At 35.9% G+C, this 22,264-nt stretch overlaps 2 protein-coding genes across 4 annotated transcripts; both read right to left on the bottom strand.

The window, feature by feature from the left end:
* Window positions 1-1,939: 1,939 nt before the first annotated feature.
* On the bottom strand, window positions 1,940-4,453 carry LOC115994422 (G-type lectin S-receptor-like serine/threonine-protein kinase LECRK2). The gene has a single exon (XM_031118566.1). It carries the CDS (start codon window positions 4,350-4,352, stop codon window positions 1,983-1,985), a length of 2,370 nt encoding a protein of 789 aa, XP_030974426.1. The 5' UTR covers window positions 4,353-4,453; the 3' UTR covers window positions 1,940-1,982.
* Window positions 4,454-4,474: 21 nt separating this feature from the next.
* LOC115994421 (G-type lectin S-receptor-like serine/threonine-protein kinase LECRK1) lies at window positions 4,475-9,017 on the bottom strand. Of its 3 annotated transcripts, none has more exons than XM_031118565.1 (2): window positions 6,460-9,017; window positions 4,475-4,516 (listed from the first exon to the last, which is right to left on the bottom strand). In XM_031118565.1, the coding sequence occupies exon 1, from the start codon at window positions 8,851-8,853 to the stop codon at window positions 6,478-6,480; it is 2,376 nt and encodes a 791-aa protein (XP_030974425.1). In that variant the 5' UTR covers window positions 8,854-9,017; the 3' UTR covers window positions 4,475-4,516; window positions 6,460-6,477. The 3 variants fall into 3 exon arrangements, with proteins under 3 accessions (XP_030974425.1, XP_030974423.1, XP_030974424.1); XM_031118563.1 differs by lacking the exon at window positions 4,475-4,516 and adding an exon at window positions 5,396-5,644; XM_031118564.1 differs by lacking the exon at window positions 4,475-4,516 and adding an exon at window positions 5,917-6,164.
* Window positions 9,018-22,264: the final 13,247 nt, after the last annotated feature.

Here is a 22,264-nt window from a genome sequence, read left to right as displayed (position 1 = left end):
GCTTAACTGAGTCGCGAGATCCAGTCGCGAGATAACTGAACGGCCAGTTGTCCTATTTTGTCATGTAGTGCTCCAGCTAGCATGATGCTTCAACTTCTGGCGGCTTGCAGCCGCGAGTCACCCGCGAGATCCAGTCGCGAGTCTCTGTTTTTCTTGCACACTCTTGAGCATTTCTTCACACTAACTCACTCACTACCCTTACACGAATCCCACCTAAATACAGGGTTACTAATTGCTGAAATACAAACAAATTTGGCACGGAATAAAACCAACAAGATGGTTGATTAAATTCAACCTTACATTGTTGTTGTTTTTTTTTTTTTTTTTAATTGTTCTCTTTGATTGTTAAATATTATCCTATTGCGTTAGAAAGAATTAAATATAACATATAAAAATATAATATTATTCTATTACATAGCATGGTTTGGATAATTTGGTATTTATTCTATTACATAGCATGATTTTTTGTAGTGCTCAATTTAGATGTTAAACTATAAGACTTTACTAATTTTTGTTTATTTTCTATTCCTTTGTAGTGGACAAAGTACTCTTAATAGCTATATCAGAAGTACTCTATAATGTCAGTTATTTAGAGGAAAGCAAAAGGTAGCCAATCAAAGATAATCGGATGAGTGACAAATTTTAGCTTTTGCAATTTTATTTTTATTATTATTATTATTTTATAACAATGCATATATAGAAATTTTAATTCTTAGATTTTGCTAATAATTTTTTATCTGATAATATGTTTTGGGTGGACAAAATAACAATTTCTACAAAGAAATAACTTTAATAGATTATCAATAGCAAATTGTTTTCCTAATTGGTCCAATTAATCATTGCTAAGTTTTATTAATTTTTTTAGTTATGTTTTTCGGTATTTTGGATTGTAGGCAGAACAAATAAGGTTTGAAAAAGTTTTTTTAAAAATAAAAGAATAATTTCCAAATTTTATGTTCTTTTTAATGATTCACAAAATGTTATAAATAACTTTTATTAAAAAATGAATATTTCTGTTAACTTGCCTTTTGAATTCTTGAGAAAATTGTATTGTTTTCATTTCGACATAACAAAATTTATATTTATGATTTATGATTGTTCCTATATTATATTTATGAGTGTTCCTATAATAAATAAGAATATGATTACGAAATACATTACTCTTTATTACATTAGTTTAAATTGTTAAAAAAATAATTAATAAAACCACCATAAAAATAATTATCACATGCAACGCATGGGTTCGCGGCTAGTGAACATAAATAAATGTTTCCAAACTAGTTCCATAGAATTGATCCCATTGCCAGCATTGATTATCTCGCATAGGGCTGTCAAGTTAAACTTTCACTAGTTTACTACTTACTAGTTAGTAGTCCACTTACGGTTGATTTGTCAAAGGACCCTACCAACGTTTTCCAGCTTGTATTTCCCGCAAGATTGTGACTGCAATGTTATATGTTCAATTTTATGGGAACATGCTGTCAAGAGAAACTAAGTTGAAATAGACTTTAGAGACATTGAACAAGTGGGAGGTAATGAAAATAATGGACCATTGCACATCACACTCTTTCTTTTTCTTCACTTTACTTCTTTGTATGGACTACTAATTACTACCAGCTACCAAGTTCAAAGTTAGTGATTGACATATCACGTAATAACCTTAATGCCGTGACTGACACGGTGAGAAGCCTAATAGCAATTGGGAAAACGTGTTGAGAAAACCACTTCATAAATAAATAATTAAAACTACTTCTCAAAAAAAAAAAAAAAATCACATTATACCATATAATATCATAAATTTCATCAATGATTATCGAAATCCCTTAATCTTCTACTGCAGTAACAAGTTCTACTTCAGAAGAGTTTACTACTGAGAGGGCTACCTATGAGTTCCCTACGATGATTAGTAAAGGATATATATAGTCCACAAAATAAAATGAAACTACAAGGAAGAAGAAAAATTATTTCTTGCAGGCAAAAGTTTACACGGAAATAGTAGCTGGACATGGAGGAATAGATACTTCAGTAATTCCTTCTAACATCAAGACTACACTTTTCATTGTAGGACGAAGTGCTGGTTCATCCTGAATACACCAGAGTGCCACCTTAACCATATTTTCCACCATGGTCTTATCTGCTTCTTCCCCTCTCAAAATCTTGTGCAACTCCCTAGCAACAAAGCATTTGTAAATCCAAGTAGAAAGAATAACCTCTTCCTCGTTTGATACATCTAGCTCTATGTTTCTTCTACAACATACAATTTCCAAAAGCACTATTCCATAACTGTAAACATCTGCCTTGACTGATATTGGCGTGTTCTTCTGCCATTCTGGTGCTAAGTACCCTCTCGTCCCTCTGACCCCTTTATAGGTCCTTCTTTGATCTGCCATTAAAAATTTGGCCAGCCCAAAGTCAGAGATTTTAGCTGTCCAAAAATCATCCATTAATATGTTTTGAGGCTTTATATCACAATGAATAATTGAGGCTTCGCACTCCTCATGTAGATAGAGGATCCCTCTTGCAATATCTTGTGCAATTCTCACTCTCTCATTCCAATTTGGAGACGATTGGGCTTTAAAAAGATGATCGGCAAGGGAGCCATTGCTCATGTATTCGTAAACCAGAAGCCTTTTAGAGTCCTCGGCACAATAACCAAGCAAACGAACTAAGTTCCTATGGTGGGTTCTCCCAATTGCTCGCATCTCTGCGCGGAACTCCCCTTCTCCTTCTTCAACTAACTTCTCTAGTCTCTTTACTGCAACAAGTCTTTTACCTTTGTAGAGTGCCCCTTTGTAAACTGCTCCAAATGAGCCCTTACCCAATTGTTCTTTGAAGCCATTTGTTGCTCTTTTGAGCTCATTATATGAAAACAATCTCAACGTGACCTCCTCGTTCAGACCAAAGTTTCCATTCTCTAACAGCCTTTTGTACCATAAAACTCGACTTTTGAAAATGAAAAGGCCAGAGACTATAAGAGCAACACATGACAATACAGTATAACCTAAACTCACAGGAAAAATTTGCACTATTGCTCTTTTGCTTGTGATCACGATCACAGGTGGTTTCTCCATAATAGGATTGTCACTTTTAATGCTTCTCATGCCCACCTTCAAGAGAGCCGTATACCCTTCTTTCATATCTCTTCTAACATATCTCAGAGGAAGCTTTTGTTTCATACAGGAACCACTCTTGAAGAGTGCCGCCCCACAATCACAGTCTTCCAAACAAGAACGGCTGCATTCTTCAATTGACATTGGTGACACAACATAAGGACGATCTCCCCACATTAAATTCTCCATGGTCGTGATGTCATAAAAGGGTGCATTTTCTGTCCCAACTCTACACCCTGCTTCTGAAAAGTTTCTCTCACAGCCAAGAGAAATACGATTCACATCTACAAAATCAGTTCCAGGAAGGCATAGACAGTATGGTTGGTCGTCATTCATTGTACAAAAGCTGTTGAAACCACAGACACTTTTCACATGACATGGATCGTCCAATGCTGACCATAACTTTGATACTTTGAAGGAGCCACTTCCATCATAAACATGAGAATAAAGCCGGAAAACCCCATCAAAATCAAGAGTTGCACGATAAATTGTATTATTCTGGTTGCTCGCCGAAGATGAGTCCTTATTCAAGTCATAAACTATGTTTAGAGTAGTGCCGTTGACGATAAACAGACTGCCTGTATTATCGAGATAAAGGTGAAACTTTGAACCATGCCCGAATGTCTGTGTGTTCCAGTAAGCATCACCTGGAGTGTCTCCAGTGTTTACTGGGTATAAAACAAGGTTTCCATCATCCTGCATCTTGAGATGAAACCGTCCGGTTGAGTGGTCATTCTCAGTTAAACCAGAGAATAGTTGATATCCAGCGAACAAAGTCTGACCTCCTAAAATGGTATCGGTAGGAAAATAAAAACTTTGCCAAATGATCTTGGAATCCTTGACATAAAGCACAAAATTTCCAGAGTCAAGCATGGAGGCATGGGAGGCAGAATCTGTTGCATTAGCAATGAGCTTCTCTTGTCCTCGCTCAGTTCTCAAAAGAAGCTTACCATCTTCAGTGAAAACCAGCATTGCATTCGAGGCGAATGGTGGATGATCACGAATTGCAGTCCACACTACTGTCGTATTGTCTCCACTGACCAACCAAATTCCAATAGCAAAGCCACTGCCTTGCCTATAGAATCCAAAAGCAAATTTTTGACTAGGGGAAAGCCATGAAGTGGGTTGAATTATGGGGGAAAGAGAAGAATCCAAGGCTATATGGCTAGATTGGTTTGGTACAGCTCTCCCACCTATAAAGGATGTGAACAACAGTAAGAAAACAATGGACATGGAAGCCATGGGAGAGGATGAATGAAGAATGGTAGTGTTGTTTTCAGTATTCAACTAATAGGTAAGATGGATCAACAAAGACTTTTCAGCGTTGTCCATTATGGAACAAATGCATGGTCAACAAAATATCACACATTTTTCTCGGTTGGCTGAGCGGCAAGTCTTCCTTGACACTTGATTTAGAATGGAGGATAGAAAGTTGAGCAGGTGATGCATGGTAAACAACCACAACAATTGGATCTCGGTTCTCGGTTGCAAGCTTCCGGACAACTTGATTTAGATTTAGAATGGAGGATAGAAAGTGACCAAAAAAAAAAAAAAAATGTGAGCAAGGTGAAAGAAAAAAAAAGGAAAGAAGAGATTAATGTTGATAGACATGTCAACATCAATATTTTGATCCGATCCTCAAACTAAAATTATTTTCTTAGAAATGGTATAGTTATTCATATAAACTAGCACAATACATAGTTATGCATACGTACAAATGCATTTAAGTACATGGATGAACACGAATAAGCTGAAAAGATTAAAAAAGAAAAAAGAAAAAAAAAAGTAGAAAAGCCTAGAATACTTCATTTCATCAAATGAGAACAGGAAGAACTAGAGATGGAGGGACTGGAATATTCATTGTCCCTTCCAACATCAAGATTACACGGTAGTGTTGTTTTCAGTATTCAACTAATAGGTAAGATGGATCAACAAAGACTTTTCAGCGCTATCCTTTATGGAACAAATGCATGGTCGACAAAATATCACACATTTTTTTCAGTTGGCTAAGCGACAAGTCTTCCTTGACACTTGATTTAGAATGGAGGATAGAAAGTGACAAAAAAGAAAAAAGAAAATGTGAGCAAGGTGAAAGAGAAAAAAAAAAAAAAAAAAAAAGATTAATGTTGATAGACATGTCAACTTCAATATTTTGATCCGATCCTCAAACTAAAATTATTTTCTTAGAAATGGTATAGTTATTCATATAAACTAGCACAATACATAGTTATGCATACGTAAAAATGTATTTAAGTACAAGGATGAACACGAATAAGCTGAAGAAAAAAAAAAAAAAAGCCTAGAATACTTCATTTCATCAAATGAGAACAAGAAGAACTAGAGATGAAGGGACTGGAATATTCATTGTCCCTTACAACATCAAGATTACACGGTAGTGTTGTTTTCAGTATTCAACTAATAGGTAGGATGGATCAACAAAAACTTTTTAGCGCTGTCCTTTATGGAACAAATGCATGGTCGACAAAATATCACACATTTTTCTTGGTTGGCTGAGCGGCAAGTCTTCCTTGACACTTGATTTAGAATGGAGGATAGAAAGTGACAAAAAAGAAAAAAGAAAATGTGAGCAAGGTGAAAAAAGAAAAAGAAAAAAAAGATTAATGTTCATAGACATGTCAACTTCAATATTTTGATCCGATCTTCAAACTGAAATTATTTTCTTAGGATTGGTATAGTTATTCATATAAACTAGCACAATACATAGTTATGCATACATACAAATGTATTTAAGTACATGAATGAACATGAATAAGCTGAAAAGATTAAAAAAAAAAAAAATTAAAGAAAAGATGAAAAGCCAAGAATACTTCATTTCATCAAATGAGAACAGGAAGCATTGGAGATGGAGGGACTAGAATATTCATTGTCCCTTCCAACATCAAGATTACATGGTAGTGTTGTTTTCAATATTCAACTAATAGGTAAAATGGATCAACAAAGACTTTTCAGCGCTGTCCTTTATGGAACAAATGCATGGTCGACAAAATATCACACATTTTTCTCGATTGGCTAAGCGACAAGTCTTCCTTGACACTTGATTTGGAATGACAAAAAATAAAAAAGAAAATGTGAGCAAGGTGAAAGAAAAAAAAAAAAAAAAAAAAAAAAAAAAAAAAAAAAAGGGAAAGAAGAGATTAATGTTGATAGACATGTCAACTTCAATATTTTGATCCGATCCTCAAACTGAAATTATTTTCTTAAAAATGGCATAGTTATTCATATAAACTAGCACAATACATAGTTATGCATACGTACAAATGTATTTAAGTACATGGATGCACACGAATAAGCTGAAAAGATTCAAAAAAGAAAAAAAAAAAAAAGTTACCTAGAATACTTCATTTCATCAAATGAGAACTGGAGATGGAGGGACTGGAATATTCATTGTCCCTTCCAACATCAAGATTACACTTTTCATTGACGGACGCAAAGCTGGATCTTCTTGAATGCACCATAAACCCACCTTCACCATTCTTTCCAGTGCCATGATGTCTACATTTTCATCTTCCACAAGTTTGTCCAACTCTCCGGCCATATAGCAATTATATACCCAAGTAGAAAGAATTATCTCATCTGCCGTTGGAACATTTATTTCTATACTGCTTCTACAACAAACTATCTCCAAAAGCACAATACCAAAACTGTATGTGTCTGCTTTAACAGATACTAAGACATTCTTTTGCCATTCAGGTGCTAAGTACCCAACTTTTGCTTCAATTCCCATAGTGGTTCTTGATTGATTTGGCACTAACAGCTTTGCCAACCCAAAATCAGATATCTTTGCAGTCCATGTATCATCCAAGAGTATGTTTTGGGGCTTTATATTGCAGTGGATGATATGAACTTCACACTCTTCATGCAGATAGAGAATCCCTTTGGCAACATCAAGGGCAATTCTCACTCTTTCTTTCCAAATGGGGCGCATCTCAGCCTTGAAGAGAAGATCTGCTAACGAGCCATTACTCATGAATTCGTAAACTAGAAGCTTCCTAGAGCCCTCAATACAAAAACCAAGTAATCGAATCAAGTTTCTGTGATGAGTTCGTGCAATTGCAGTCATCTCAGCTCGAAATTCCCTTTGCCCTTCTTCCACAACTTTCTCTAGTCTTTTAACAGCAATAGCTTTGTTACCTTCAGATATAGTCCCTTTATAAACAGCTCCAAAAGAACCCCTACCTAACTCTTCCTTGAAGTCATCTGTTGCTTTCTCAAGCTCGCTATAAGAAAATAATCTGAGAGTTATCTCTTCAGTTAATCCCAAATTTGCATTTCCCAACAGCCTTCTATACCTGAAAAGTTGACGCCTGTATCTGAAGAAACTATAGATTGCAAAGATGAAACAAAAGCCTGAAATGGAACCCAAACTTATAGAAAGAATCAAAATCAGACTTCTTTTGCTTTCAGTCAAGACCGTTGGAGCCAATGAGGGATTATGGTCTGGTAATGGTATTCTGAGATCATCCCTTATCACCTTAAAGAAGGCAGTATATGAAAAATTCTCACTTACTCTGCCATATCTTAGTGGAAGCTTAAATTTGGTACACTCATCACCTGTATACAATACCGCCCCACAATTACAATCTTCCAAGCAAGATTTGCAACAATCTTCCTTCTCCATTTGTACCACCGAGTAAGGATAATCACTCCACCCCATATTCTCTAAAGGAACAATACTGTACAATATTGATGGATGTTTACTGCGTCTGCAATCATCGTCACTTGAGTTCTTGTAACAGCCCAGGAACTTCTTACTGGCGTTAATGAAATGAAATCCAGGATAGCATTTACAGACATCTTTGTTGCCCATGCCTGAGCAGTAACTGTTGAATCCACAGATACCCTTGACTTCACATAGGTTAGACAATGCTGACCACTCCCGCAACACATCAGAGCCATTACTGCTCTCAAAGCGGTGTAAATACAATCTAAATATCCCATCTGCATCAAGTGTTGCACGATGGATAGCAGTCCTATTCTTGCTAGGGTAGGAGCTATTTGCCAAAATGTGTTCACGCAAATCACCACCACCAAGGAATAGAATGCCTATATGACTAAGAATAAGCTGTACATTGAGACCGCTATTAGGAGTGTTAGATGACCAATAAGCATCATCTGATTCCGCCGAGCTATTTACAGGGTAGCCAACAAGGTTTCCATCTTTCTGCATTTGAAGGAAAAATCTTCCGCTTGATTGGTCTGATGTAGACACGCTAGAAACCAGTTTATACCCAGAAGAAAGATTCTGACCTCCTAGTATGGTGTCAGTTGGAAAATCAAAGCTCTCCCAAATGACAGAGAAATCATTGCCGTAGAGAACAAAATTACCAGAATCAAGCATAGCAGCTGAAACTACAGGAGAAGGATCAGGCATTTGAGGAATTAACTTTTCTACGCCTTGCTCAATTTTTAGCAGCAGCTTACCATCTCTAGTTAAGTCCAGAGAAGCGTTTGAGGAGACAGGTGGGTCATCTCGATTTGCTGTCCAAATTATTGTTTTTTCAGTTTGATGAATCAACCATATTCCAATAAGAAAGCCATCACCTTGTTGGTAGAAACCAAATGCAAAAAGACCAGAAGGTGAGAGCCAAGAAGTATGGTTTGCACTGGGGGAAAGCGAAGACCCTAAGTTGATCACATTGGAGTGGTTTTGCTGAGCGCTTGAATCAATTGAAAGTGAGAAAACAAGCAGTAAGAGTAGAACTGGTTTGGAAATGGAAGTCATGAGATGAAGAATGAAAGAGGAGTATTAAGAGAATTTTGTCCAAAATTTATTGTAATTCTCTGAATAACTATAAATTCCCAAGTGTTAAATGGAACAAAAGGAAACAACCCAGGCAATTACACGGAGTTAGTTGTTGCCTAAAGTAGACTTGACTTGTTGACTTGACTTAGCTTCATCTGTTGCTGTTAAGTCCCAACCCAAGAAAACAAGCTTTTAGTTGGTGCTGCTGGGTCCTAAACAAAAACATACCACAAGATTTATTATCTTTCTCAGCCACAGTCTTCAACAACTGAAATGGTATGGCAATTTCCTAAAGAAAGACAAAGCTGATTGACCCAACCCAACCACTATAAAGTTTTCCACGAGGCATCTTTAAGTTTTTCGACTCTAGAAAACGTAAATTCAAGAAGATCCAGGGACGCAATACCAAATTATTGAACCCCAAAGACTTTTTTTTGGATAAACGTAGACCGTAGTGTATTTTATCATTATAACATAGGGACACAATAAAATGTTACTATATTTTTACAACCCTTGTATAATATTTTATTATTTTTATTTAATTTTTGTTTGGCAGAGACTGACACTTTAGTTATTGTAAAAATATTTTGACAATTCATTGTATCCCAAATACAACTCGTTCACACACACACACACAAAAAAGTGTGAATGACAGGAAGGATGATCAAGCCGTATTGGGTTCTAGTGTGCTAAACTAGTCAAATCTCTAGTCTTCAAACAAAAGATCTAAGATTCAAATCCAACCTACGCTAAAAATCAATTAGTGTCTTAGCTTAATAATAAAAAGAGCAATTATTTATTGTATTTAAATATATATATATATATATATAAATTCAAGCCATGGGTCTCGAACCTTGACCCATAAATGATGGGTTAGATAGACTTTATTTATTTATTTTTAATTTGTTTTGATTTCATTAGTTTTGTGAGAAAAAATGTGTTTTATGATTTGATCGCTTTTTTTGTTTTGTTGTCCTTTGTAGTTGTTGAGAAAAAGACAGCAATTTTAATCTATTGTGCATAATTTTTTATTCAAATTTTTTCAAGTCCGGATTATTTTAAGAGAGAAAAACGTTTTGGAGTTGCTATAGTGCTCACTCGGTCAAGAGAGCTACCATAATAACTTTAAAATAAAGTCGCATTAGAGCATTAGCAACGGTGATGTTATAAAAGTTGTATTTTACCATCTATAATCCTGCTTTATCTATTATATCAACTCACTTTACAATACACCCTACATCCTAGTTTTTATTTTTACATACAACTGATTAAAATAATATAACTACACAATAAAATTATATTTTATATATATATATATATGTTTCTCTCTTATCTCTTTTCCTCTGCTACCAGTCAAAACCATCAGCAAACCACCACCACCTTACACCACCACTATTCACCAAGCATTCCACCACAAAAAACCATATTCAACCAAAAAAAAAAAAAAAAACCATTTACTCACCCAACACCACCACAAGCCCACCACCAAATACATTTTTTAGCCACCCACAGCCGATCTGAAGCCACCAAAGCCATCACCCACAACCTCACGACCACCCCACGCCCACCAACAACCCACAACCCAAAATCCAAGACAGACAATCTCTATAGCCACCCACCCACCCAAGGCCGATCTAGCCAAATTCCGATCCGAACAACCACCAAACAACCACCCACAACCCAAAATGCAACCACCCAAACTCCAACCAAATCTCCACCCAAACGCCAACCCAAACTCTGACCTAAGCACCGACCAAATCTGACCCAAACGCCAACCCAAACCCACCAAACAACAACCACAACTATCTATTTCTATTACAGTGAGCAATCTACGATTTACAAGGAAGACGAGCTGAGAGAGGAGATAGGTTCGAAGAGTGAAAGCGGTTGAAGGAGAAGAGAGAAAGGGAAAAGAGAATAACACAAAGCAGAGAGAGAGAGAGAGAGAGAGAAAGAGAGGAATAAAATGTATTATTTATGTTTGCAATCTGATGAACAGTAGGTTGTAAATATAGAAACCTACTGTTCACAGATGCTTAAGAATTTTGCATTTCGATTAACGGATGTAACTCTATTTTTGGGTCTTGGTTGCTAAAATAGCAATTAGGGGCTTTTACACCTCCGGTGCTAGTGCTTTTATGGAAAGGCTGTTTGAGCTGATATTTTGTAAGTTTGCTCTCCAAAAATGTGTTTGGACTTTGGAGAGGTTGTTAGAGTCGCTCTTTAGCAAAACACAAGAGAGCAAATTGGATATTGGGAGCGGCCTAGAGCTATTACCAAAAAAGGCCCTTATTAGACAATAAGCAATGGGCCACTTAATACATTACTTTTATGTACAAAAGAAAATGCGATCCTCTGTAAACCCACAAACCAAGTCTATGATGTTTATTCTTCTCCAAAAAAAAAAAAAAAAAAAAAAGTCTATAATGTTTACCGTAACTACTTTTGTTCGAGTAGTTTTCGGTTTCTTCATAGGATTATCATTTCCTATGTTGTCGTTAGCTAAGAACCAAGTCTATACTGTCTTCTACAAGTACAATTGTTGAGATTTTTCGAGTACTAGTTGCATTGGCTTGAAGAGCTCGCATGAAATCTGTGAATCTGCTTCGAAGACAACTCTAGAAAATATTTATGTTCTTGTGTACACAACATGCAGATGAGCCCATCCCCCTCCTTTTTATTATTTATTATTTTTTTTATTGTACAGCGTTTAAAAGGAGCCAATGAAATGAGAATACCATGAATGACCAAGTAACAAAAGTAAATAATTACACAAGTGAGAAATTATAGTTAGCTTTAGCTGAGAATGTTTCTTAAAATAATAATAATAATAATAATAATAATAATAATTAAAGTTTGAAATACTAAATGAGTATTATTGTATTTCACCGTAATAAAATATACATGAGTGTCTTTATATAGGAGATGCATAATATGCAGTACATAGCATACTGTGCAGTACAAGTATGTGTGCTATACAGGTAAATAAGGTGGGCCTAAAGCCCATAGTCTATTACACATTAACAGCCCTCCTCAAACTCAAGATGGGTGTGAGACCAACTTGAGGTTGCCAACCAAAGCATGAAAATGTCCCTTAGGATGTGACTTGGTGAAGATTTTTGCAAGTTGATATTTAGAAGAGACTGAGAATAGACTGAAAGCACCATGGAGAAGATGATAAGGATAAAATGACAATCAATCTCGATGTGTTTAGTCCATTCATAGAAGACATCATTGTGAGCAATATAAATGACAATTTGGTTATCACAATAAAGAGGAGTAGTAGAAGTAGTCAACACACATAAATCCTTAAGAAGCCATTAAAGTCAGAGGAGTTTAAATGTGGTATCAGCAAGGGCACGATATTCCATTTTAGTACTGGAGCGGGCCACAACGGTTTGTTTCTTGTTTTGCCAAGAAATCAGAGAAGAACCAAGAAGAAAGCAATAACTAGTGGTTGAACTTCGATCAGTGAGATCTCCTGCCCAATCAGTATCAAAGAAAGCATAGAGAACAAGAGGAGACTAAGTAAAGTAAAAAGGCCATGAAAGAGAAAGTCCTTCATGTATTGAAGTGTGCACAGGACAGTAGCATAGTGAGTCGATTATGGAGAAGATAGAAACTAGCTCACCTGGTGAACAACATAGGAAATATCTCGATGAGTGATAGTGAGATAAACTAGGTTGCCAACCAATCATCTGTAAAGAGAGGGATTAGACAATGGTGGATCAAGTTCAACTAGAGTATCAACAGTCTTACTATCAGTGAGTCTAGCTCGAGAAAAAAGTTCAGAAGCATACTTAGCTTGAGTAATATAAAGTCTATTGGTGGATGAGTGATTTCAAGACCCAAGAAGTAGCTAAGATGTCTAAGATCTTTCATCTCAAATTACTGACTGAGAAAATCATTGAGTTCTTAAATGCCACTGAGATCATCACCAGTTATGATCATATCATCCACATACAGGAGAAACAAAATAGTGTCTTTGTCAGTGCGACGAAGAAATAAGACAAAATCATAAGATTTGGTAGTTAACCAAAGCGAGAGATGGTAGAGCTAAACTTGGCAAACCACGCTCATGAAACTTGTTTAAGGCCATAAAATGCACGTCAAAGGTGATAAACCTTGTTCGGTTCAATAGAGAAACTAGGAGGAGGTTATATATAAACCTTTTCACTTAAATTCTCTTTAGGGAAGGCATTTTTGACATCCATCTGAAAAAAATCTCATTTACTAGCAACAGCTAAAAGGGCATGGACAAATGAGATTCAAACAATTAGAGTAAAGGTCTCTTCATAATCAATCTCATACTTTTGTGTAAAACCTTTTGCAACAAGACGAGTTTTATAATACTCAATGGACCTATCAGAACGAGTCTTAATCTTATAAATCTACTTACAACCAACCATAGACTTCCTAGAGGGAGCATTACCAAATCGCAAGTATGGATTTTGGATAATGCATCAAGTTTCTCTTTCATTGTAATTTTCGATAAACGATCAGTGGAAGCCTCACGATATGTGTGAGGTTCATGCAGTGTAGTAATGGTAGTGTAACAATGATAGTCAAGTAAATGTGCAGGAATGGATCTTACCCTAATTGAGTGACGAGGTGGAATGTTTTGTGCAGATCTTCAACCAGAGCAAGAGTAGGGGACCCAGGCTCAAAGTTGGGTAGCTTGTCTTCAACTTGTTCATCTTCCACTTGTTCATTAGAGAGTGATCTAGGAGAGGCATTCAAAATATTAGGTGATTAGACAGAGAAGTCTATAGAAGGATTGGGAGCAACTATAGAAGAAATATGTGGCTCATGTAGAAAAAGATTTAAGAAAAAGGAGGTAGATAGGGAGGCATGGAAGTGAGAGAGCTCGACAAAGGAGCGATATTCCCAAAAGACAACACTGCAAGAGATACGAAAACGATGAGAGACAAGATCATAACACTGATACCCTTTTTGAGTTTTGTCATAGCCAAGAAAACAACAAAGCCTAAATCGAGGCTTAAGTTTGTTATACTCATATGACTGAAGAAGAACGAAACAGGCAGAACTGAAGGAGCGAAGGTGGTGATAGTCTGGAGGAAACCCAAAAAGGCACTCTTATGGAATTTGATTTTGGATGAAAGTATTGGGAATGCGATTAATAGCATGAACAGCATGCGATTAATAGAATGAACAGCATGAAGAGTGGCTTTGCCCAAAAAGGAGTAGGAACTTTGGCAAAGAGAAGGAGAGCATGAACAGTGTTAAGAATATAACGAAGTTTTCGTTCGGCTCTACCATTTTATTGAGAGGTACCTAGACAAGTTAGTTGAAGAATAGTGCCATAGGAATGCAAAATAGCTTTGAAAGCATATTGAGTATATTCATGAATATTATCAAATTGAAAAATTTTGATGCGTTAGGAAAATTGAGTTTCAACCATTTTTGTAAAGTTACAATATACTTGTAACAATTCAAAATGATATATCATATGAAAAATCCAACTATAACCAGAATAATTATCAACAAAGACAACAAAATATCGTGATCCACCAATACTAGAGACAAAGGAAGGCCTTCAAACATCAAAATGAATTAGGTCAAAGATATCAGTAAACATTGATTTACTAGTAATGAAAGGCAAAGCTAGTTGTTTTCCTAACTGACATGAAACACAATCAAAATTTTCTTCGAGCCTTGAACCTAACAAACCTCTAGGAGCCAAGTGTTGTACCCGAAAGGAAGATGCGTGATCAAGTCAAGCATGCCAAAGTGCAAGGGAAGGAATAGAAGAAACTACAAGAAGCTGCAGCAGCAACAGAAATAGGAGCAACAGGTGGAAGACAAAGGTTATCCACGGGAAACATACACCCAACTCTAGGACCAGTCCCAAGCTCCTGTCCTATCCTCAGATCCTGCACAGTACACCTAGAATAATCAAAAGTAATGCAATAATCCAACTTAGCTAATTGTCCTACAGAAAATAAATTATAAGAAAAGTTAGGAATTTTAAATACCCCAATAACAAAGAGGTTGGAGGTTGAGATAAAACCTATATTATGACCAAACATTATGAAACCACTTATTGTACAAATATTAAGAGGATGTGGTGCAGGTTCAAGTTGAGAAAATAAGGACGAGTGAGATGTCATGTGATTGCAACAAACATAATCCATAAGCTAAGAGGAAGGAGACGTACCAGATAAAACTGAGAGAGAAGAAATAGATGTATTACCAATCATATGAATGGTATTAGCGATGATGTTTTGTAGGTCAACTATGGAAATGGTGATAATGGATCCAAAAGACTTGGACTTCCTGCAGATGGAAGTCATTGGTTGGATACTCTTAGTGTTAGTAACAGTAGCAGTAGAAATAGAAACTACTAATTTGTTACGATGCTAGCAAGTCTCAATACTATTGACCAACTTACGGTTGAACCTTTACCCCAATATTGGACTTGTTCTATAGTGACAATCTCTCCTTTTAATGCACAGCTCCCAGTACGTGACTAACCAATTCGATGCGTGAATTCCAATATGGGCTTACTCCCCAACTTGAGAAAGATGTTGGCTATAAAGTTCTTCAGATCATCACACGATGAAGATCAAGAAGCTCCTTGGTCATAAAACCCTGCACTGTACAAACGCAACAGCTTTTTCAAGAGAAAGATGAATTAGGGCAAATTCTATCTCAAGTCACAATTTGCATGAACACAACTTTGCTTCACACTCGTGCAACCTTTGATAGCCCTTAAAATAATCCTTATATATGTTTAGGGTTGGGAGAAAAGAAAGCCTAAACATGTACCCACGAATTAGATGCAAAACAGAATTGAAAATCTGTTTTTCATAAATCTAAACAGATAGCTTATCTATCGAGCTAGCTATTGAGTATCGGGCTTCAGCTGCTTTTAAACCTCGATAGATACTAGTTGTCAAGTTTTAAAATCCAGCACTTCTTCACTTGTTTCTTGGACAAATTTGCATAGCTTTAACACTTGAACTTGAAACTTTGTTCATTGAAGTATTAGACACATCCTAGATCTACCCAATTACAAGTAAAGTATGTTTTGTCAAAGGAATATGCAATTATATAAAATATTGACATATGTTCCTAACATGATTCACATATGTCCTAACAGAAAAGAACGTATGCATGAAAAATACATGACCATGTGACATGCAAAAATTAAAAGTATCATGGGTAAAAACCTAATCCAACCTAATAGTACTCACAATTTTAATCAAGCACGCAATCCTAAAATGCATGAAACATTGTTATAATGCAATGAGGATGCAATGCATGAGCATATAACAACAAATCAACACAACCCAACTATTAAGGACATATTGTGTATAATTGACTAATCTTTTGACAAAACGCACTTTGCTTATAATTAGGTAGATTTAGGATGTGTTTAATACTTCAAGAAACATGTTGTTCAAGTTTAGTATTAAAATCATGAAGATTGGACCAAGAAACAAGTGAAGAAAAGTTGTTCATTAAAGCTAGACAGATAGCTCAACACCTGCGGACAGATAGCTCGATAGCTGGTGGATCGATTGAGAAAGCTTATGTCTCCTCAACAGCTCCTCGATAGCTTCTCAATAGCTATATCTATCAAGGTTTAAATCTCGACACCTGTTTGACACCTGCTATCCATTGAGGTTACGAAAATCAGAATTTTCAGATCTGATTTTTGGGCCAGACTTTTGTATTTTTGTAGGGTTTCTTTTCTCACAACACTAGACCTATATAAGGCTTATTTTAGAGGCCGTCACATGTGAGAATACAAGGAGAACATATGCAAAAGGTGACCGATGCCTTATTCTCTCTGAAAGAAGCTACTGCGTCTTTGCGCCTTAGGGTTTTGTAACCGAGTGCTTCTTGATCTTCATTATTGATGAAGTGAAGAACTTTGCAGCCAACATCTTCTTCTAGTTGGTGATTAAGTCACGTACTAGGATCTGTGCAATTGGTTAGTCACGTACTGAGATTCGTGCATCAAAGAGTGACGTTCATATATTGAAGAGTTCAGAGGTTCTGAAGCGGTAGAAGGTTTCTACTGTGAGTTCATCTACGGGGATTGTAGAGTCTAGGGACAAAGGTTTTCTACTAGATCTGAAACTTCTCTTTACTATAGTGAATTTCTTTTTGGGAAGGTTTCCCCCCAAGTTTTTTACTGTGAAACTGGTTGGTTTCATTGGTTTTCCTAGGTCATCATATCTTGTCTTATTTATTTTTCCGCTGCATGATTTTGACATGATATTGATGTTTGTTTATTTTAACAAGCTTTATTGATAATAAATCTAATTAACAACTTGGACTTAAAACTTGTTAATTCTATCAACCGGGGTCTAAATTTTTCAACAAGTGGTATCAGAGCGGGTACACTCTAATTGGATTAATTTCCTAAGTGTGATCCTTAACACCCGTTGTCATGGATCGTGGACAATCTCTTTTGATTCCTCCTTTATTTGATGGAACTAATTATACGTACTGGAAAGTTCGTATTAAAGTTTTTTTGTAGGCTTTAGGTGAACAGGTATGGCAAGCTGTTGAAGTTGGCTGGATTAAGCCAAAGGAAGCGCCGGTGGATTGGGATGATGCAACAATCATAGCGGCAAATTTCAACAATAGGGCCTTGAATATTGCTTTGTGGGGTGACCAATGAGGAATTCAAGAAAATATCATCCACAGAAGTTGCCAAGGAAGCATGGACCATTCTTGAGACCACCTATAAAGGTACCAAGGCAGTAAAAACTGCAAAGTTTCAAAGACTCACTAGTAGTTTTGAAGAAATAAGGATGGAGGAGGATGCGACCTTTGATGAGTTCTATGCTAAACTCAAAGATATTGTGAATTCTGCCTTCAACCTTGAAGAATGTAGTGTAGAATCCAAAATTGTTAGGAAAATCCTTAGGTCTTTACCTGAAAGATTTCATGCCAAGATCACTGCCATTGAGGAAGCAAAGGACATTGATCAAATTCCTTTGACTGAGCTTGTAGGGAACCTTCAAACCTATGAGATAGGATTAGGCTCAATGGGAAAAGGTGGAAAGAGTAGAAACTTAGCTCTTAAGGGTATAGAGGAAGAGATTGAGGACTCTGAAGATGAAGATGAAAGTGAAGATGAAGATGAAGATGAGGGTGAGGATCTAACTTTCATAACTGATGAGATTATCAAGCTTCTTCAATTTAGGAAGAAGCATAAGGGCAAACCTCCTAAGAAATCTAAATCCTCTAGGAAGGGCAAGAATGAGAAACCCCTCATCCAATGCCGTGAGTGCAAAGGTTTTGGTCATATGAGGATAGAGTGCCCAAACTATCTCATGAAGGAAAAGACCAAGGAATCCAAAGATAAAGGGTTGGTTGCTACTTGGAGTGATACTGAGAATGATTCTTCTGATGAGTATGTGGATGAATGTCGTCACGTTATGGCCTTTGCTACCTCAACCGATAAGGTGATTGTGGAGAGTACTAATGACAGTGAGGATTCTTCTGATGATGAAGTACCTAAGAAGATGACCCTTCAAGATGCCTATGTTAAGCTATGCACTGAACTCATAAAATCTGAAAAGACTTCTCATCTTTTTAGAAAAGAGCTTAATGAGGTAAAAACTGAAAAGGCTGATCTATTAGTCAAATTATATGAGACTACAAGGTTAGTTGAGACTCTTGTTGTGGAGAACACCTCATTAGAAGAGAAGGTTAAGAATCTTGAGGTTGAGCTTAGTCAAGCTAGAACTCAAATAGAGAGGATGTCAAGTGCAAAGCTTGATGAGGTACTGAGTGCTCAAAAGCCTAGTTTTGATAAGACTGGCTTAGGATATGCTGTTTCCTCTAGCCCCTCCTCTTCCACGGCTTCTGGATCAAGGACTGTCTTTGTGCCATAATCTGAGAAAGGTAATAAAGGTATGATATCTGTTGGTTTTTTGACCCCTTAAACAATTGATTAAATCTAGGTAATTAGCCAAGTTATTACTTAGTCCAATTAAACAAGTCCAGGTTATCACAATAATAAAGATCAAATCATGCAAAGCAGTGGAAAATAAATAAGACAATGATATGATCACTCAGGAAACCAAACTGGTAAAAACCTGAGGAGGATTTGACCTAGCTATCCTCAAGGTAAACTTGAATCCACTATCTTGAAAGAATCGAAGTTCATACAAAAGGACTTACAAGAACCCCCGCTTGACTTCCTAATGCTACCAACCAGTAGAACTTACTGACATGACCACGTGCAAACTCCGAATCCATGGACTCCTTCTTTCTTGGATTCCCAACAGCTACAAGCACCCCCGCTTGTGTATTCTTTAAGCTTTAATGGCAGCAACTGTTTTGATCATCAAGGTGTAGAAAATATCTCCTCCTTGAAAACTCTAAGTTTGTGTAAAGGAAAGCTCCTCTAGATCTCACAAGAGATTTATACAAACCGCAATATGAGCAACCTTTAGAGAGCCTTTGGGTACAAAACCCTAAAAATAAAAAGAGGCATAAGAGGCACTCTAATCTCTCTAAAAACCACCTTAAAAAATGTTCTAGGGTTTTCCTTATATATAAGAGAGTTTTACTTGAACCCTAATACGTTTAAGTAGAGTTTGGGCTGAACTGGAACTCTGCAGAAAAATAAATCTGCACGTGGTTCGATTTCGATCGATCGAGCCTTGCAGATTTAGTCCAATAAATTCTGCAATCACTCGATTCCAATTTCACAAATAAATATACTTTGAGCAAGCCTAAACCTAGACTCTATGTTTTGATCATGGTTTGCCAACATAATACAAATTGAAGTTCTAATACATTAGTTCCTAATTTCTTAGAACCTAACAATCTCCTCCTTTGGCAATCCGTGACAAAACACATCACAAACATGAAATGCTCAAAGTTACATATAGCCCAAAAATAATTCAACCTAACTACTATCTATCAGTTGCAAGTGTAGACAGCAGCATGACTGAATCAACCTGTATATTTCCTGAAACACTCAACAAATGCATAAACGCATGTGTGACAGAAAAACAAAAACAGTAAATTAACAAATATGCAATCTAACTCTCCCCCTAAGTTAGATACATCAAAAACAATGTTAACTCAATGTTAACTCCCCCTAAACAGAACATTCTTGTATTTTCCACACATTTCATCTAAATCTCTCCCCCTTTTTGTCACGCATTGACAAAGACAACTCAAACAAAGAGTTGACAGAAAACATACGCAACAGAGTAAGAGAAAATAGAGAAAGAAGGGAACACAAAACAATTCAACTCTATAGGAAATAGAGACAACTCCCCCTATGAACCACAAAGGTTAAAAAAAAATTTCTCCCCCTATAAAAATAGGAAAAACAAAACAAGTTTTGGGAAAAATAAAGGGGTTGGGGATAAAGAAAAAGACACAAACTAAGTTTTAAAAAAAAAAACTAAGTTGAGGATACACATGAAGAAAAAATATTCTCTCTTTCAATAAAATGCAAACATGACACTATGTGACCCATAAACAGTTGCATGAGTAGAGAAAATATTTGCACATTGATTATCCATCATATCTCTTAAGAAAATAATTTTCTACAATTCATACATAAAAAAAAGGCATATACTAGAAAGTACATAGCTCAAAAAATTAATCAGTCAATTTTTTGATTAAGTTGAGTACCCAATTTAGTAAAGTGTATGCATGTTATGTGTGAAAATAATGAAAGATATGACTGCAAAACTGCACGATGGATACAAAAACAATGCAATACATGTGAATCCTAAACATAAATGATGCATGGAAAAATCAAATTTTTGAAAAACAGAGCAATTTAATGCAGAAACTCCTCAAAGCACAATATTTCATGAATAAAATGCATGAGTATGAGATTAAAAGTTTTTCAAAAACACTAGAGTTTAACCCAGATCTTCCAAAAACAAGATTTCCAATCAATTTGTCTCCAAAACTCAAACATTAAAGACATTTTGCATCAAAATCCAGGAACATGTAATCTTGGATGGCCACAACAAGATCACACACAATATAATGTACCAAGTTTAACAAAAAGTAACTTGTGTAATGTGTGCAACTAGCAAAAGCTTGAGATACATGTGAGGTGATATGTGAATAGCAACCAATTACAAAGTCTACAAAATCCATCACATAGAATTTAAAAGAGACTATCACCTAAAGAGTTACATCATATAACTCCCACATCTCCTAGATCATAAGCTTGCAATCATGTAAGTTTCTTGATTTGCCTCATAATATACATACCAATTTTAAGTCATGTGAGTTGGCATCAAGCCTAATGGTACACACCAATTTTAACATTTAAACCGAGGCTACACCTTATGTTCTTTTTGTGCATGTGCTACACTTTCTCGAGCACAAAATCTTACGATATGCACTAAGGTGTTCATGATTGGCTAGTAAACAATGGTGAAATGGTTATTTATGCCTTTCTCAAAAGGATCAAGTCCGACTGTCAAATAACATGTGACTTCAAGATTAAGACAAAGTGATAAACACCATAAACATCTTTCCCATACAACATGCACTACAAAACTTCAACTAGTCAAGTGCAATAAATAAGCTCATCAAAGCTAAACAAGGTACATAAACTTGTTATGTAAAGATAATATGGCCAATCCTTGATTATAAATCCAAGATGTGAAATACAAAACACAAAAATCTTTTTGGTTTTAAAAAATTTATGACCAAAAACAAAAAGCACACATTATGCTAAATGAACAATGCAAATGCAATGCATGACAGTGCTTAACTAAGCTATAGAGGGTACACAAACAAGAAATATCAATTTCTTAATTAACCATTAAGTACATGTACAAACTAGTACACACTCACACAAAATCAAAAATAGCTTTCAAGTTTCTCCACAATGTCAAGCATGTTCTAAATCAAGAGAGAGATATCATAATTCATGTAATCCTCAAAAAGAAAAACTAGACACAAAATAAAATATTTTTTTCTTTTTGAAAATTTACAATGTTTTTGGATTTTTTTATTAAATAAAAAAAATTCTAAAAAAACAAAACAACCAAAAACAAAAACAAACATGTCCACAAACAATTGAAAGAATTAAATCAGGGACAAGTCAGCAACACTCACCTTAGAGAATCTTTTCTCACCCATATAGCACGAGTCTTCGGCTTTGTAGGTGAAAATCCATGAGAAGCAGAGTGTATTTGAGGGATTACACCAATCTTCTGAGAAAGACTGAAATCCTGCAAATTCCTTTCACAAGCCAACAAGCTCAAATTTTTCAAAAAAATATGAAACAATTTATATGGACTTATGGCAGGAGAAATATCATCACATATCCTAGATTGAAACACTGAATGCTTAAATTTCAATTTATGACAATTAGGACGAATGTGACCATGGACACCACAAAAGTGACAGACAG

This window comes from Quercus lobata, chromosome 6 (genome assembly GCF_001633185.2).
Source record: "Quercus lobata isolate SW786 chromosome 6, ValleyOak3.0 Primary Assembly, whole genome shotgun sequence".
NCBI lineage: Eukaryota > Viridiplantae > Streptophyta > Magnoliopsida > Fagales > Fagaceae > Quercus > Quercus lobata.
This window is presented reverse-complemented; position numbering and strand designations above follow the sequence as displayed.